The sequence below is a fragment of the Pelophylax lessonae genome (assembly GCF_965119305.1).
Source record: "Pelophylax lessonae genome assembly, chromosome: 1".
Taxonomy (NCBI): Eukaryota; Metazoa; Chordata; class Amphibia; order Anura; family Ranidae; genus Pelophylax; species Pelophylax lessonae.
Genome location: NC_138768.1, coordinates 744,822,325 through 744,840,160, shown reverse-complemented (window position 1 = coordinate 744,840,160; position 17,836 = coordinate 744,822,325). Strand labels below are relative to the sequence as shown.

Sequence of the window (17,836 nt, the reverse complement as noted above, 5' to 3'; positions counted from 1 at the left end):
TATATAAGTGGAGATCACAGGAGGACTTCACTATGGTGGAGATGGCCATAGTGATGGAGAAGGCTTAGGAAGGTTAGATGACACAGGAGCACAGAAAATCAATGTTACCCCCTGGCTTTATAGCTAGTGGCAGGTAGCAAAACCTAAGACTGGCTAAAAAGATATGCAGAAAATGTACATAGGAAGTAAAAGCACTTCAAGTGTCCACATTTTTACAGGTTCAAATTGTATGGTTATACACACGCTATAATATAAAAAAATGGACTTTCGTAAACATTCTGACTCTAAAATCACATGTATACAGATATAATATTGTTATACGTTTGTATGCCAAAAGTTGATCATTTCTGTGACAACTATCTTTTCTGATGACAACTTAGAGACATCAAAATATTTTTATACATACCTCTTTTTTTCTTTTTTCTTTTTTTTTTTTTCCTCTCTGAAAAATATTAAGATTTGTAAGAATTCTCTGTCTTTAATGTAACAGTGGAATCTCATACTGTGCATGCTACAATATTTTAAACATTATAAGCACATAAGCAAAAGTATGATTGCAATACTCACAATCATACAGAAATTACACATTTTTGCAAGCTTTCTAGAAATATGTGTTTTTTAAGTGCTTTTATGCTCAAAGTTCATAGTGATATACTCTAGAGAAAGTGAAGGAATTAGTAAGGGACATTTCTGGTTTATCATTTACCAAAATATGCATGTACTACACATACAGCAGCAATTTTAAAATTAAAAAATAAGAGTTTTTCTAGGTAGTTGAGTGAGGAGTCTGGTCAGAATTTACTCTGCAGGTTACCGGTAGCCTATTTGTAGGGGTAATGTCCATTTTGGAACATGGGTTCCCCTCCCATCCATGTTCTGGACAAGCATACATCCCTCACCAGTCTTCAGTGGGATGCAGTCACCAATTGAATGGACCTGTAAGGCAGGACTTACACACTGCAAATCTTTCCTGCAACCATGGGTTGCAGAAAAAAAAATCATACAATTCCCCCATCAATACTGACGGGAATCTGCTAAGCTATTGTCAGCTTCCGGCGAGGGGGGGGGGGGGGGCAGGGCCAGGTGGGGAAAGCCGTTTCTGCCGGGAGAAGATAATTATTATCGCTAGCGGATATAGCAGCAGCTAGCAATAATCGTAAGATAATCCAGAAGGCTGGTTGTACCCAAGTTGATTGATCGGTCAACTTGGTACATTTAGCCTACCCATTAACGATTCAAATCGATCCATGTATGACCAGCCTAAGTATGCACTTCTTTATCGATATGCCATGTCATCATGACTTACAGTATACAGAGTATGTAAACTCTAAAATTGAACATCTACAATTTATTCCCTTTTGGCCTGTTAAATATATCACAGAAAATATGTTATGTCTGTTCAGTAAGAACAGAGCTGTCCTGTGTAGCCTTTCCGTGTTAGCTCAAGGAGAGTAGTTAGCCCTCCTAGTTCTTATTCCAGGACTACGGAATGTTTATTCTCTATGTTAAAAAGATCTAAAAGTGGGAGGATTTAAGAAGTTTAGCAAAAACTGGGCAGGGCCAGCACCACTCAGTCCACAAAATGCCTGCATGATGTCAGCCTACAACAGGCCTCCTGGGCTGAATGTATTTCTGACACATCAAGGGGTATTTTTCTGAACTTGAAGGGTCTTTAAAGGTATTAACTATGGAGTAACGTTCATATACTGCAAAGACAGTATATTTTCCCTGACATATGCTTTCACTACCTTTATTTGGACTTTACCAAATACGAATTAGTAGGTAGGGCAATGCAGCCACACGACCAAAACAATATACCAAAATAAAAATGAATAATTGTAAGGAATATTGTTTTCTAATAATTTGGATCATTTTGGATTGTAACTGCTCTCTCCTATAAACAATTTATGTACTAATTGTCTACATAAATTATTGCACAAGTTGGAATATAGGCTCAGCTGATTGTCCCTTTTCTGTTGGTCACCAATGACCATTTTACGTAGAATATTACACTTGTCAATCGATTCATTGCACCTTCAATTTCTTTTGAATTCTGTGAAGATTTGGCCTTTGTATGGACAGCCTGAGATTGTTAAAATTCCTACATTCATTGTCACCTTTCAAAAAGCACATCAGGATACTCACTCATCTTTGTTGTTGTTGTTGTTGGAATTGCAGGCTGCAGTAGTACCAGGAAGATGCTGCTCCCTATGGAAAATACAGTATTTGGGATTAACGTACTTACTGTTAGTATATGCCGTACCTTCTTCTCTCTCTCTCTCATTTAGTACACATGCTGTGACCCCTTTGGTTCAACATTAAGTTGGTGCATTCTATCAGAGGGTACTGTCAGTCCCCCCCACTGCCACCCAAACAGAAATACATTTACATAGAGTTTGACTACTGGAGCCTCATCAAAAATTTGGGACCATCAGGTCCAGTTATACCAGATTTTTGATGGGAAATATAAGCCCAATTGGGTCCATTTTGAGGCGCAGGCTAGCCCAACCCTCCCCCTGGACCTCCTTATGTGGCTACCTGCGAAAGAGCAGAGGGCGGTGTATGTATCATATCTGGTGGTCCTGTCTGAGGAACCGGAGGGGACCAATGGGTTGTCCGGGTGTGGGGGACATTACTCTAACTGATAGGTGAACATCAATAATATGCCTTTGTATGCATAAGTTAATAAAGAAATCTGTTCCATGTATCATTAATAGCCCATGTGATGTTCAATTGCACATCAGACTTGTTCAGCTTTACAACCTTTTATGTTTTATGCATTCATTTTACGCATTGAAGATTGAAAACTTTGGGACCATGGGCATTTGCCCAGTTTGTTTTCCCTGACACTGGCCTTGTCTAGTAATTTAAAAAAGAATAGCGCACACATGCAAAAGAAATTATTACCAAATTTGAAGACAATCCATAAATAAAAATGGGGATTTGGTCCCACCATATGGCCATATAGTGCTCAAGCCCACCACTGCGTCAAAGTACCCCATTATCTTATTATTTTTTGCTTGTCTAGTAATTGGCTGTTCTTTTTCTCATACCTTCATCTACCTAAAGATGTAAACATGGCTCTTGCTTCTGGATAATAATGAAGGAACAAAACCATCTGTGCTTTCATGTCAATCATTACACTTAAATGAAACATATCGAATTATTACACAAACCATTTTGTAATAGAATGTTATTAAAATTGCTTTTCAATTACAGTCTGCAGCTACTATGCCTTTCTAAAACTGTCACAACATTATGTCATTGGCTCATTCGTTTTTCAGAATTCTGCACAGAGTTTATAGACATCTCCTGCTATAGGCATTTATTTTGGGTAGTTTTTAAAATGTTTTTAATGGTGGGGTTGCAGTTTTTTCAAGTACAATACTGATTGATCGTGTGATGATAATATATATAGATACTTCCACTTAGCAATGTGTTTGGGTGCCAGCTAGACAATAATGTGTAAAGGACAATAAAGTAAGAATTTGTAATAAAGTCCTAATTACACATACCTGTGTAGTGCTGCAGTCACTGCATGTACTCGGTTCTTGGTTGAATATATACTGTAGCATTTTGTATGTCCTTCTGAATGTAAGCCATCGTTGTCCACTTCTTGATTATTTACTAATCTGTATTTAAACCAGACAAATAATAGAAATCAATGTTGCATCAATTATTTTGTGCTCAAGCAATGTTTGACTGTTTTCCTTCATGTGAGGCAGGGTTTGAATAAATGAATTTAGATAACAGTGGACCAAATCTGATCTGTGCTAATTTCAGCCATGCTGGAGCAGCAAGGAGCACTCATTAGAGCTTAATATCATTAGGTCACCAGAACACCCAAACAAGGTTTTTTTTCTTTCACTGGTGTTTATACATAACCATTGCTGACATTAAAGGCCAACTCCAACCAAAAAAATTGGATAGAGCAGGGAAGGGTTAAAGCTATGTCAAGCTTTTATTGCCCTCTGTTAAAGCTGAATTTCAGGCACAAAAACTCTTACTGAAATATATTCCTCAGTTGCCACTAAGGATATACAATATCTCAAAAAGTGAGTACACCCCCTCACATTTTTGTAAATATTTTATTATATCTTTTCATGTGACAACACTGAAGAAATTACACTTTGCTACAATGTAAAGTAGTGAGTGTACAGCTTGTATAACAGTGTAAATTTGCTGTCCCCTCAAAATAACTCAACACACAGCCATTAATGTCTAAACTGCTGGCAACAAAAAGTGAGTACACCCCTAAGTAAATATCTCCAAATTGGGCCCAAAGTGTACATTTTTTATATGGCCTCTATTATTTTCCAGCATTGCCTTAACCCTCTTGGGCATGGAGTTCACCAGAGCTTCACAGGTTGCAACTGGAGTCCTCTTCCACTCTTCCATGACGACATCACCGAGCTGGTGGATGTTAGAGACCTTGCCCTCATCCACCTTCTGTTTGAGGATGCTCAATAGGGTTTAGGTCTGGAAACATGCTTGGCCAGTCCATCACCTTTACTCTCAGTTTCTTTAGCAAGGCAGTAGTCATCTTGGAGGTGTGTTTGGGGTCATTATCATGTTGAAATACTGCCCTGTGGCCCAGTCTCCGAAGAGAGGGGATCATGCTCTGCTTCAGTATGTCACAGTACATGTTGGCATTCATGGTTCCCTCAATGAACTGTAGCTCCCCAGTGCTGGCAGCACTCATGCAGCCCCAGACCATGACACTCCCACCACCACCATGCTTGACTGTAGGCAAGACACACCTGTCTTTGTACTCCTCACCTGGTTGCCGCCACACAGGCTTGACATCCTCTGAACCAAATAACTTTATCTTGGTCTCATCAGACCACAGGACATGGTTCCATTAATCAATGTCCTTAAATTGCTTGTCCTCAGCAAACTATTTGCGGGCTTTCTTGTGCATCATCTTTAGAAGAGGCTTCCTTCTGGGACGACAGCCATGCAGACCAAATTGATGCAGGGTGCGGTGTATGGTCTGAGCACTGACAGGCTGACCCCCCACCCCTTCAACCTCTGCAGCAATGATAGCAGCACTCATACGTCTATTTCCAATCAATAGTTTTTATTAAGATTCAAATATAGATGAGAAACAAAAAAAAAACACATTAACAGAATGTGAAATAAGTAAAGAAAATGACTACAACAAGGTAGAATATTATCCAAAAGTAGATGGTACAGTGTTCAAGAATCAATATAAACTTTGTACAAGTGCATATACATTATGCATATAAATGTCAATACAGTTTGCATTGATTCATAGAGAAGATGAGAGGCGTTGAACCACCCCGACTCAGAACCCCTAGGGGAACAATGTCACCCAGTCATGGATCGTCCCCACCTCCCGACCTCCCCAAGATCAACACAAATAAAGATGAGTTCAAAACAAGTGGAACTAAGCTAAGTAAAGGGTTAGATTATAAACTTCTAGTTTCAGGTGCCAAATAGGGCTACTCCGACCAAGCTTTTTCTATTTCCCAAAGACGACCTCTGGATCTTTTTTTCAGATCCTCAGAGAGTTCTTTGCCATGAGGTGCCATGTTGAACTTCCAGTGACCAGTATGAGAGAGTGAGAGTGATAACACCAAATTTAACACACGTGCTGCCCATTCACACCTGAGACCTTGTAAAAACGAATGAGTCACATGACAGCGGGGAGGGAAAATGGCTAATTGGGCCCAATTTGAACATTTTCACTTAGGGGTGTACTCAATTTTGTTGCCAGCGGTTTAGACATTAATGGCTGTGTGTTGAGTTATTTTGAGGGGACAGCAAATTTACACTGTTATACAAGCTCTACATGCACTACTTTACATTGTAGCAAAGCGTCGTTTCTTCAGTGTTGTCACATGAAAGATATAATAAAATATTTACAAAAATGTAAGGGGTGTACTCACTTTTGTGAGATACTGTAAATCCACATTGTGTGCACCAACAGATCTCTCTCTACAGAGAACAGAACTGTGGAAGGGGCCCAGCCCCCCCTCACCGCCAGAAGCCGGCCGATGTCGCCTGACACTCGGACCATGTGAACTAGGCTTTAGACTCATTAATTGCTTGGGTGTTATTTATTTAATTGGTCTGACAAATAATTTGTTTTGGCCATTGAAATCAATCAACGGTCAATCACTAAATGCGCCTAGCATTAACGCATTTACACGCATTACCAGGCGTCAAGCATATTTTCTGCCAAAACGCAGTTGCCCCTGGATGCACTGGCAGTGGGTTTTCCTGTCTCTAAAGTCTCCTGCCTCTAAACTCCTCTAAAAGTCTATGGGGGAAATTTACCAAAACTGGTATGTTCAAAACTGGTACAGCTGTGCATGGTAGCCAATCAGCTTCAACTTGCTTAATTAAGCTTTAACAATAAAACCTGGAAGCTGATTGGTTTCTATGTAGGGCTGATTTTGCATGCTCCAGTTTTAGTAAATCTCCCCCTATGTGTGCATGCGTTTAGAGGCAGATACTTTGGTAATGAAATGACTGATCTGATAAATGTATGCAGCTTTAACCTAAAGCTTAACTCCCCTTTTTAGAGCTGATTCACACCAGAATCCCACAGGAACACAGTACACATTCCTGTGGGATTCCCTGCTATCTGATTTTCAGCTCATTCATTTGAATAGGCTGAAATTTCACTGGATAGCACAAAAACGAATGCATGTCCTACTTTTGAAAAATGCTTTGCACCAAATCTCACTGTACTGCAGGGCAATGCTATCTGGTGCCCACAAACGCACTTCATTTGCAGTCTGAATTTGGGGTGTTAACAATGTATCGGGGCCTGCAGCAGATTGCAAAGGCAGTGCATTTTGAAAGAGGTGCCAGAAACATGCACTGAATGCGCCTTTCCTGCACTATGTTCTGGCGTGAACCGACCCCATTGTGTGCCTTTAAAAAGTTTATTTGGGCCAAGCTGGCCCAAACAAACTATGTACTGCACTAACAAGTGCACTTGCTAGGTTTACTATATTAACTGTAGGTAGCTTCATATATACAATATATATAACACTGTGTTCCAGCAGTGGGATAGAAACTTATCGTTCCACTTTCAGAACAAAATAGAGTCTGGCAGAATGCTGCTCAGCTGTTCACAAGGAGCTTTGTATTCTATGAATAAATATAAAGCTTCCACTAATAGAGGCGAAAAAGTAGGCTGATGAGGTCACAATCTTTGCCTCAGCCAATCAGAGGTAACTTTGCAGTCATTCATAGAATAGAAAGCTTCCCATGAATGGCTGAGCAGAGTTCAGCAGGACAGTACTTTGTTCCAGGAGTGGGAAGGAAGTCTCTGTCTGACTGCCAGAACGCATTGCTGTATACTGTATGTAGCTGAGGCTGCATGCAGTTAATACAGCGCATCCAGCAAGCGCACCTGTTAGGGCAGTAAATTGTTTCTTTTGGCCAGCTTAGCCCAAAGGAACTATTTAAAGGAACAATAAACAGGGAGGTAGACTTTAAAGACTAAGTTGACCTAAAAGAAGAAAAATAAATGCACATATTCCCGTCCCCTCCCCCCCCCCCAAAAAAAAAGTGCATTTATTATTTTTTTTCCACAGGAGTATGCAAAGCAATCAGGTGCAATGCCAAGCTCCAGCACACTCTTCTTCCAGCTTTCTGCCCAATCCTCTGTACGGACTTTCAGTTAGAAAGCTAAAGGAAGTGTCAACAGACTGTAAGTGTACTAATTACCACAATCGTAGTCCATTGAGGACTACAAGACCATTCGTTTTTACTTCCTACAATTCAAATCTTACAATCTTACATTTTTATTAGGTTTCCGTTTTCTGATTAGCCAAAATGAATACTAAACAATGTTTTGTTCCACATTTGCATCTCCTGCTGATTTCAAATGTATTGGGCTACTATTTACTTTTGTCATTGTCATATTAGTACTCAGACAGTACTGTGCACAACATCCCACCATCTCATTGCTTGAGAAAAGCCTGGCATACAAAAAAAATGATTTGTTATTAAGCACTTCCTAACTTTTAAGAATTCAATATGTAGAAATAAATTTCATATGGACTGTACCTGCATTCACCATTTTCCATACGTATAATCTCTTCATCTGTATCTTGTATTGATACTTTTGGTACTGGGCCGTAAGTATGCTGAGTATTAATTACCTTGGCCATTGTAATTTTCTTTCTAATAAATAAAAAAAATAGTACTTAGAATAATAAATAATCTAATAAATACAAAAAAAGAGCCAGAAAGGGCAATTTTTGGTTAAAGTAATTCAATATTAGCTTGGCAAAAAAAAGAAACGTTAGTAAAAAAGGGTGAGGCGTTGAGTTAAGAAAAGAAGACAAAAGGGAAACATGAAATAGTTTGCAGTGTATATGCATATATTTTAATATAGTCAGAAATAAAAAACATTTTCTTTTAAGTCAAGTAAATTATAAATAATCCACATTAAAGGAGAAGCTCGGGCAAAACCTACCTAACGCTAAACCTGCTTTGTGCCACATTCTAACCCTAATCTATCTAACCCTGTAAAGCAAAAATCACTGTACTTACCTATTCTGCAGCTGATCCGGTCCGGTCTCCAGCGGCGGAAGCTCTGTGTAAGAGAGGACTGAAAACGGCTGTGAAATGCTTGGGAAGTGACGTCACCCATAGACTTACTAGACTTACTATAGGGATTCCGTTGTCGGATGCCTCTCCTGTACCTGCCTCCACGCTGAAGCCACCGCTGACACCTGATGCTGGGACCGGACATGCTGCAGAATAGGTAAGTACAGTGATTTTTAGATAGATTATTAGATGGTGGCACAGAGCAGGCTTAGCATTAGTTAGGTTTTTGCCTGGACTGCTACTTTAATATTTTGCATTCTTCTTTTTAGCTTGCAGGTGGAGCTTTTGCTCTCATTGTTTACAGTGCTCAGTGGCTCAAGCTGAAATTTACAAACAGAAGTGGATAAGGAGTGGCTCAATCCAACTTAAATGCTTCAGTTGGTTTCCTTTAGGCAAGTGGCTTCCCCAAGCAGGCAGCTACTGCTATGCTCACTTTTTAGCTAACCCCAGTGCACTTTAAAAAAATAAAAATAACCAAAAACATTATAGTTTTTTTTAAATGGGCAGTAACTGATATGAAACATAGAATGGAATCTAAAGTGAGTACTTTAAGTAGTAAGTGGTACTAGTAAGTAAATGGGCTAGAATGAGCTAGAAAATAAATCAATATATGACCATTCAACACAGCGCATACTGTATATAGGGGATTTATAAATGGCTTATACGCTATCTAGACCTAGAAGGATATGTTGAGAAGGTAATCCTCCAAGGATCCAGTCTGTGTAGCACAATAAAGCTTTCTTAAAACAGAAGGTATTCATATTTGTCTTTACATCACATATTTAAAAAAAATAAGAGTATTAGTCCTCATCTTTTATATTTGGAATATGTGAAGGAATGAGACATGTGGATTCCTTCTGTTCTAAAAAGGCTCTTCTGTGCTATAGAAGTGATTTATAAATAGATGCATTTAATGCATATACTAAATGTAATAAAAATGTTTGAAACCATAACTTGTGCAATTTTAGTTGTAACCAGGAAAGAAGCAGCAGCCCCTTTGCCTCTCAGTCACATTCCAAGAAAAAGAACAATTGGACACTTGCTTCTGACTATGCACATCACCTATGCCTCCAAACTGTATACTGTGAATTAATATTTTGTCTTTTAAAGAAATACTGTATTGAGCAAATATGGAGGCTGCCTTTGCAGGCCTCCACTTCTAAAACATGCTAGCTGTCATTGTATTCCAGTGGTTTTAGTTTTCTGAGTCAATGACTGAAAACACATTTGTAGATAAGGGATTCTGGGATTCTGTTTGTTTCAGGTCAGTGACTCGATGTATTAAAGCCAGAGACAGCAGGCAACTAGTATTCTAATAACACAGGTAATCAACCGAATGATCAGAGACAGAGAGTAACTGTAACCTATGAAACAGGGTCAGATTGGAAAAAGCATACATACATTGCAGAATATTACATTACAAAAAATTATGAAAGCTGCATAAACATGGACACTTCACAGCAATTTCACTGTGTCTCCATCAGGGTAACATGCGACTGCATGGCATAGTCTCTGTAAGACTCTATAGTAACAGAGCATCAGACTGAGAATCATTCAGCCCAGGGTATCTTTGGTAACACATACAAACAGCTGGAGGGATCAAGGGACAAAGGGCCACTCCACCAGAATTTTCCCTATATGGGGAGTGCGGCTTCAGCTGTCCAGCCGGATCCCATTCCGTATTTGGGATTCCACCTACAGCAGGGTCGCCTACTTCTGGCCTCCTCGCCTGCTGATCACAGTGTGGTTAGCAGGGAGGCCGCTGCAGCGTCCAGGACAGTTCTTTAAGTGGGACACACAGCCAGGGAAGGACAGCTCCTCTCCCCTTTCTGGTTTTTAAGATAATTTCCAGCTCACTGTGACAAACCACGGAGACACAGCTCATCACACTGTGGAGACAGATCAGGCAGATCACTTCCTGCCTTCCTTTTGGTGTTTGGGTTTCTGATATGTGTAGTCCTATGGTGATCATTGTTCAGGGTGATGGTTCATGAACAATTATTTTTTACTACACATTGCCTACAGCTGTTCACAGCTTCTTTGGAACTCTTATTTCTATTTGAATTACAATAAATCTTTTATCTTTATCATTATCATCCATGGTGACTGTTTCCATTTTGTGGAACTACAAATAACAGCCCACTTATAACAGCCAGCGAGTGTGAGCACATGTACTATGATTGGGCTGGACATACTTACATTCCCCAACGCTTTACATAGAGGTTCTTTTGTTGTTTATTCTGAGTGTTGGGACCGTTAAGGTACCTAGGTGTTCCTCTCAGCTGCGGGTGGATACTCAATCAATGGTTTTAATGGTCCACTATAGATTTGTTTTTGTATCAAAACTTTTTTAAGGTACACCCACCCAGATACATCTGGTTGGAGTCTATTTAGAACTCTTCACGCATATCTGGGTGGAAAAGGTCTACAATGTTTGGACAACTGCTAATTCAAATAAAAAACACCGTCGGCCGCTTTTAAGAGACATCAGTTCCATCGACATACAAACATTAAAAAAATTCTGTTCCAATATTTAAAAGAACCATTGCATAATAAAGTAATCATGGAAGGTCTGAATGCTTAAAGGCATCAGGCTTTTGCTTCACATTCTTTTTGGTAAAAAAAAAAAAGAAGCTGGGGCACCCTACGTCTAAGACCATAATATTAAGAGAAGTTTTATATGCACTGTGTTTTTTATAGATGGTATAGTATATGTACGTAGCACCCTCCTAGGTAGGTGCTAGAGAGAGAGTATGGTTTTTGGCTCTGTCTGCCCATTAGAGGAGCAACAGGCAAAATGTAAGAAGAGGTTTTCTGTTCAGAGTTGTGTTTCTGTTCAATCCCGCCGGGACTTGGCGAATGTGCATGCGCGAATGCACGAACGCGCGCACGCAAGCACGCAAACACGCAACGTGACAGATGCTGGCGCCAAATGGACTATTTAAACTCAGCCCTTGCTCAGCTCCAGTGCTGCTTTGTCTTCAGCCTTGTTGACCTGAACCTGCTACCTGTATCCTGTTTACCAGACCCGGCTTGTCCTGACTATCCTCTGTTCTCCGCCTGCACCGACCTCGGCTTGTCCCTTGACCTCCGCTCCAGTCTGCTCCTTCTTGCTCCTGTATAACCGTTTGGCTTCTGACCCGGCTTGTCTCACTACGCTCCTGCCACCAGCACCTGTTGCCTGCATACCTGCTCTGGACTTACCCGGCTATCCCTGTCTGTGGACTTCAGCCTGCTTCCAGCTACATCAGGCACTCGTGCTACTCTTTTCCCTCGCACCTCCTGTCTGCACTATCAGGGGTCCCGAGTCAGAGGCGTAAGAGAGGCCTTCCTCACCATTCAGGCTCACCTCCAGGTACGTGATACAAATCTACAGTATATTGCTTTCTGCCTACCAGGGAGCAGGATCTGAGCTCAGTGCTCAGTATGTGATTCATTGAGTCTAGAGAGTGTTTCACACTGGTCCAATAGGGAGGCATGTTGGACAGTGGAAGGAAACCTGACCAATGGATACATGGGCTTTGATACAGTCCTGGTGATTATCAGAGACGGGCTATCTCGGTGCATTTTGGGATACTGTAAAAAAGCCAGGAGCACATGTGATGTGGGGTCTTTGGCTGGTAAACAGAGTCCCGAAGGGAGGGTGGCGGTTGCCTCCTCCTCTGTAGCAGTGGCACGTGGCATCAGGAGGTCGTCCTGAGGGCCAGTAGGAACAGAGCTGAATCCAGAGGTCCAGGAAAGCTGACTGAGGGGAGAGACACTGGAGAGCCTAGAAAAACAGTATCGTGAGTACAGGGGATCGTGTCAAGGGGCCTGACCTGAGGGGGGCCACCCCGGAGTAGGATAGTCAGTGGACGGGTGTCAGTGGTCAAGAAAGAGGATACTAGGAGAGTGTCCTGAAGATATCTTTAGTTCATAAAGTCACCTGGAAAGAGACTTAATCCTGAATCCACCTAAGTGGCAAGGTGGATCAACAGCCTGGCTGTATCAACAGATAGACGTCCTCCAAACTTTGTGCATAGTTAATCTGGAGTATCCCCCTATTCCCTTCTCCCATCCCTAATTTATAAAATAAACACAAAACAACAACATACCCCTGGACTAATTATTGACTGAGCCAAGAAGTAAAGAAGTAAAGTGATAGACTGTGAATGTCAAGGTTGCTAACGGTAACCCGGGGGGGGACCCGAAAGTGTAAGAATCAGCAGTCCTTAAGGAGGCAGTGCTACATGTATATATGTACTTTAGTCTGGGTTTGTTCTGATCCCAGATTAAATGACATACCCTACCCCCTTATTAGTGTTTATACTCATAGGTTCGACATCCTTGATACCACAATATTTTTTATTTTTTTATTTATGTGGAAGTTTGGTTTTGATCTTGACATTGATATAATACATAGTTGGAAGTTTTGGAGTAAAATTCACAGAGAAATGTATGGCAGTAATGGAATTTCCTCCAATACGTTTACATTGTTTAATAGTGTGCACATTTATATAGATCAATAGATATGTAATTGTGAAGTATTGAATTTAATATATGTGTGAATCTTCCCAATTGACGAAGGTCGTTCCGTCTGTGGAGACTGCTTTTTGGGGGGGGGGGGTTAATGATAGTGTTCTGTCTTGTACCCTGCTGTTTCCAGGCGGTTGTCCCGTGCTTTTGCTGGATCATTTATTTTATGCTAGAAACACTATGGTTTGATTTCATTCATTTGTATCAATGATTTGTTTATTTTTATGCATACAAGGGTTTTATCATTATTTGCTTTTTTGTTTATGTATTTGTATTTGAGAGATTCTGTTTTTTCTTTTTTCACAGGGTTATGTAATCACGTTTTATTATTACGATGAGTAGTTTTGTAAGTTTACCTGATTTCTAATGGGACAGTAGTCAGGATCTTGATATACCCTCTTAAATTTAGTATAAAATCTTATATAAATACTTCTATCTTATAAAGAAAGACAATGACCCAGAAAACTTGGCTTAAAATTGGCCGTGGCCGTTTATTACTGGTTAAAAAATCAATAAATAACGAATTAAAATATTTTATTAAAACTCCAGACAACCCAGCCATTACAGCTCAGGCTGCATCAATAAATAAAACAATTATTTTTCAAAAGACAACTCCCATACGTCAATAACATACTAGTCCCCCCTTGCATAGTAGCAAGAGTGACCTTCCACATAACAAACAGCCGCGACATAAGGGGAGGGGGGGGGGTTGGGAAACTCCAATGTTGAGTGCTCTGAGGTGAATGAGCCCCTCAGGTAATGCAAGATCCTTATATAACCTACTGGAATGTTCTAGAAATTCCTGAGATACCTACCCACCTTCTTAGCTAACTGACCTATCACCTGACAGACTGCCTAAACTCCACCCTTAACCACAATATCTCCAGGCAGGTTCCCTGAGGTAAATTCCACCTGCTATTTACCCGCCTAAATCTGACGGGAAATATTCTGACCTGCCACTTATCCCATGAGAAAAAGGGGGGCATATAAAATGCCCCTTTTTCTTTCATTCTTTTTTTTATTGTTATTATTTCACAATTGCATGTTACTTATGCATGGATGCACTTGCTGACCTGTGGGTGAGAATTATCATGAGAGATGTACCTCACCTGAAGCTTCACAGATATAAGTCAGTGCAGAATCCTGATCTAACCAGCAATGACTAAGAACAGATGTGTGAAACGTGTTTGCTGAAGCCTATATGAGATGTGTGTGCATATTGTGTCCTCGATTTTAATGGAATTCAAATAAAGCAATATTTTTAACGCTGGAAGTGCCACCACCTTTTTTTGTCCCCTGCTCGTAGGAGCTTACAATCTAAGAGGGAGAGTCAAGTGGTACAAAAGGTAATATTTGTGGGGATGGGCTGATGAAGAAACTGAAAGTACAGTTGTTAGGTGCAGGCAGGATTGGCTTCTCTGAAGAGAAGTGTTCAAGGATCGCTTAAAAGTGGATAGAGTTAGAGATAGACGGACAGATTGGAGTAGGGAATTCTAAAGAATGGGAGAGGCTTAGGAGAAGTGCTGGAGGCGAGTATGAGAGGAGGTGACGGAGGAGCAGAGATGTATAAAGTACTAGAGACCCAGACTTGAGTAAAAGTACAAGTGCTCTATCAAAAAAGTGACTTGAGTAGAAGTTGAAATGCTCTTTAAGCACCACACTTAAGTAGAAGTACTAAAATATTCAAAATATTTTGTACTTAAGTATTGCAAGTAGTTTATTTTAAAATTTACTACTCAAGTACTGAAAGTAAAAGTACAAGTATTGTGTTATGCAGTTATTAAAGAAAGTAGTCAAAAGGCAAGGGCCCCCTCCCATTTTAGATCCCCCCTTAGAGCAGGCCAGGATCCCCCTCCCATTATAGATCCCCTTAGAGCAGGCCAGGGTCCCCCTCCCATTACAGATTCCCCTTAGAGTAGGCCAGGGTCCCCCTCCCATTATAGATCCCACTTAGAGCAGACCAGGGTCCCCCTCCCATTATAGATCCCCCTTAGAGCAGGCTAGGGCCCCCCTCCCATTATAGATCCCACTTAGAGCAGGCCAGGGCCCCCCCTCCCATTATAGATCCCACTTAGAGCAGGCCAGGGTCCCCCTCCCATTATAGATTCCCTTAGAGTAGGCCAGGGTCCCCCTCCCATTATAGATTCTCCTTAGAGCAGGCCAGGGTCACCCTCCCATTATAGAGCCCTCTTAAAGCAGGCCAGGGTCCCCTTCCCATTATAGATTCCCCTTAGAGCAGGCCAGGGTCCCCCTCCCATTATAGATTCTCCTTACAGCAGGCCAGGGTCACCCTCCCATTATAGAGCCCTCTTAAAGCAGGCCAGGGTCCCCCTCCCATTATAGATTCCCCTTAGAGCAGGCCAGGGTCCCCCTCCCATTATAGAGCCCCCTTAGAGCAAGCCAGGGTCCCCCTCCAATTATAGATCCCCCTTAGAGTAGGGCAGGCCAGGGCAGGTCCCTCCCCCCATTGAATAGATCCGATCCCCTTAGTGAGTGACTTGACTTCAAGACAGTTCTAGTAGTCTAGACTCTAGTACCTCAAAGTCCCTCCCCCCAGCCAGGGCCCAGAGAGATCACTCCGCAGGCAGGTGTCTCTCCTCTCTCGCCACCACCACTTCACTTGAGAGCCGAGCGGGAGGCGGGACTTGGGCCGAGCCAAGGGAGGGCAGAGGCGGCGAGGCTCTGCCCCTGAGCCATCGTGACTTGTGAGTCTCATAGACAGTGGGACTCGAGTAAAAAAAGTCAGCGGCGGAGCGTGTTTGGAATGGAATGATTTGTAACATTTTTATAATTGCAATGAGTAACTATGCAGCACATAAAAAAAGAATATTGGAGTAGAAGTATTAAACTCATCGAAAAAATGTAGTGTAGTAAAAGTGGAAGTAGGAGAAAAAAATTCTACTCTAGTAAAGTACAGATACCGCCTTTTAGTACTTAAGTACAGTAGTGAAGTAGTTCTACTTCGTTACTATACATCTCTGCGGAGGAGCTAGAGAGCAGGATGTCTTGGAATAAGAAGAATGATTTGGTTGGTATTTTGAGACTAGGTTATTGATGTAGCTGGGGGCCAAGATGTGGATGGCTTTGTAAGTGATTTTGAGTGGCAGCCAATGGAGGGATTAGCAGAGAGGGGTAGCAGTGGATGAGTCTGGCAGCAGCATTTATGATGTTCCCATTTTGCCCATATCCTAACAGTCCCTGAAAGGACTGTCCCCTCTTCTTGAACCAACTCCCTCTGTTTCAATACCCTCATTCACACTGATTTGTGACACTTCTGATCTGTGGTGAATCCTTTTTCAAAGGCAGATACCAGGTAGCTTGGAGGTGATTTGCCACCTCCTGGACATGGGTCCACCTCCTATGGTCCCATTCACTTGAGTGAGGTATGTTTGGCAGTACTGCCTGCCAAAAGGTGCATGTTGTTTACAGTTTGCTGCAACGTGGCCACGGCAAACATGCCGGTGAGCAATCAGGAGTTGTAACAATGTGGAATGACTGTTTTCATTGCCCCTCTGCTGCTTATCTAAACGAGACCTAAATGATTACATTTGTTATTTTGAAAGACCAGTATAAAGGAAAAAATGGTGGTGAAAAAAGCACTTGGGTTTAAGCAATCATTGTTTGCATATTCATTTTTCTTGAGGTATGGCGGGAGTATGCCCTCTACCTACATACTTTAACCTAAAAGATGTCCCTCTTTCTCAGCTCAGAACGTGGGGAAGTATGATACTGGAGTTTTATAAGTGTGTTACATTAGGCCAAGTGATCACATGGGCACCTGTCAGGGAAGCCAGCAGTCATCCCCTGACCAGATTTAAAGGCATGTCTGACAGTGATCTGGCTAGACTTTAATTGGATTAGCTTTACGGGGCCATTTAGATTGTTATATGCAGGTCAATTCACAGAAGCATAACACACGCATGTTTGAAATATTGTGTACTATCAAAATGTTGTATGGAAACTAATATATATATATATATACAGTATACACCTGTTCAATTGCTTGGTAACACAAATTGCTAATCAGCCAATCACATAACAGCAACTTGATGCATTTAGGCATCTAGATGTGGTGAAGACAACTTGCTGAAGTTCAAACCGAGCATCAGAATGGGGAAGAAAGAGGATTTAGGTGACTTTGAACATGGCATGGTTGTTGGTGCCAGATGGGCTGGTCTGAGTATTTAAAAAACGACTGATCTACTGGAATTTTCACGCACAACCACCTTTAGAGTTCACAGAGAAGGGTCCGAAAAAAAGAAAATATCCAGTGAGCGTCAGTTATGTGGTTGAAAATGCCTTGTTGATGTCAGAGGTCAAAGGGAAATGGGCAGACTGGTTGAGGTGATAGAAAGGCAACAGTAACTCAAATAACCACTCGTTACAACCAAGGTATGAAGAATACCGCCTCTGACTGCACAACTTATTGAACTTAGTAGAAGATGGGCTACAGCAGCAGAGGAACACACTGGGTGCCGCTCCTGTCAGCTAAGAACAGGAAACTGAAGCTACAATTGGCACAGGCTCACCAAAATTGGACATTAGAAGATCGGAAAAACATTGCCTGATGAGTCTCGATTTCAGCTGCAACATTCAGATGGTATCCATCCTGCCTTGTATAAGCGGTTCAGGCTGGTGGTGTAATGGTGTGGGGGATATTTTCTTGGTAAACTTTGGGCCCCTTACTACCAACAGAGCATTGTTCAACCACTTAAGCCCCGGAGGA

General features: G+C 41.4%; 1 protein-coding gene across 1 annotated transcript in view; it reads right to left on the bottom strand.

Annotated features, from left to right (window-relative positions):
• The window catches only part of CNGA1 (cyclic nucleotide gated channel subunit alpha 1), a gene marked incomplete at both ends in the record, with an annotated part of 29,375 nt that extends 21,222 nt beyond the window's left edge, over positions 1-8,153 (bottom strand). The window contains 4 exons of the mRNA XM_082243369.1: positions 407-442; positions 2,146-2,208; positions 3,516-3,632; positions 8,050-8,153. Coding sequence (XP_082099495.1) covers positions 407-442; positions 2,146-2,208; positions 3,516-3,632; positions 8,050-8,153 — 320 coding nt within the window. The remainder of the gene's footprint in view (positions 1-406; positions 443-2,145; positions 2,209-3,515; positions 3,633-8,049) is intronic.
• Between the last annotated feature and the right edge of the window lie 9,683 nt (positions 8,154-17,836).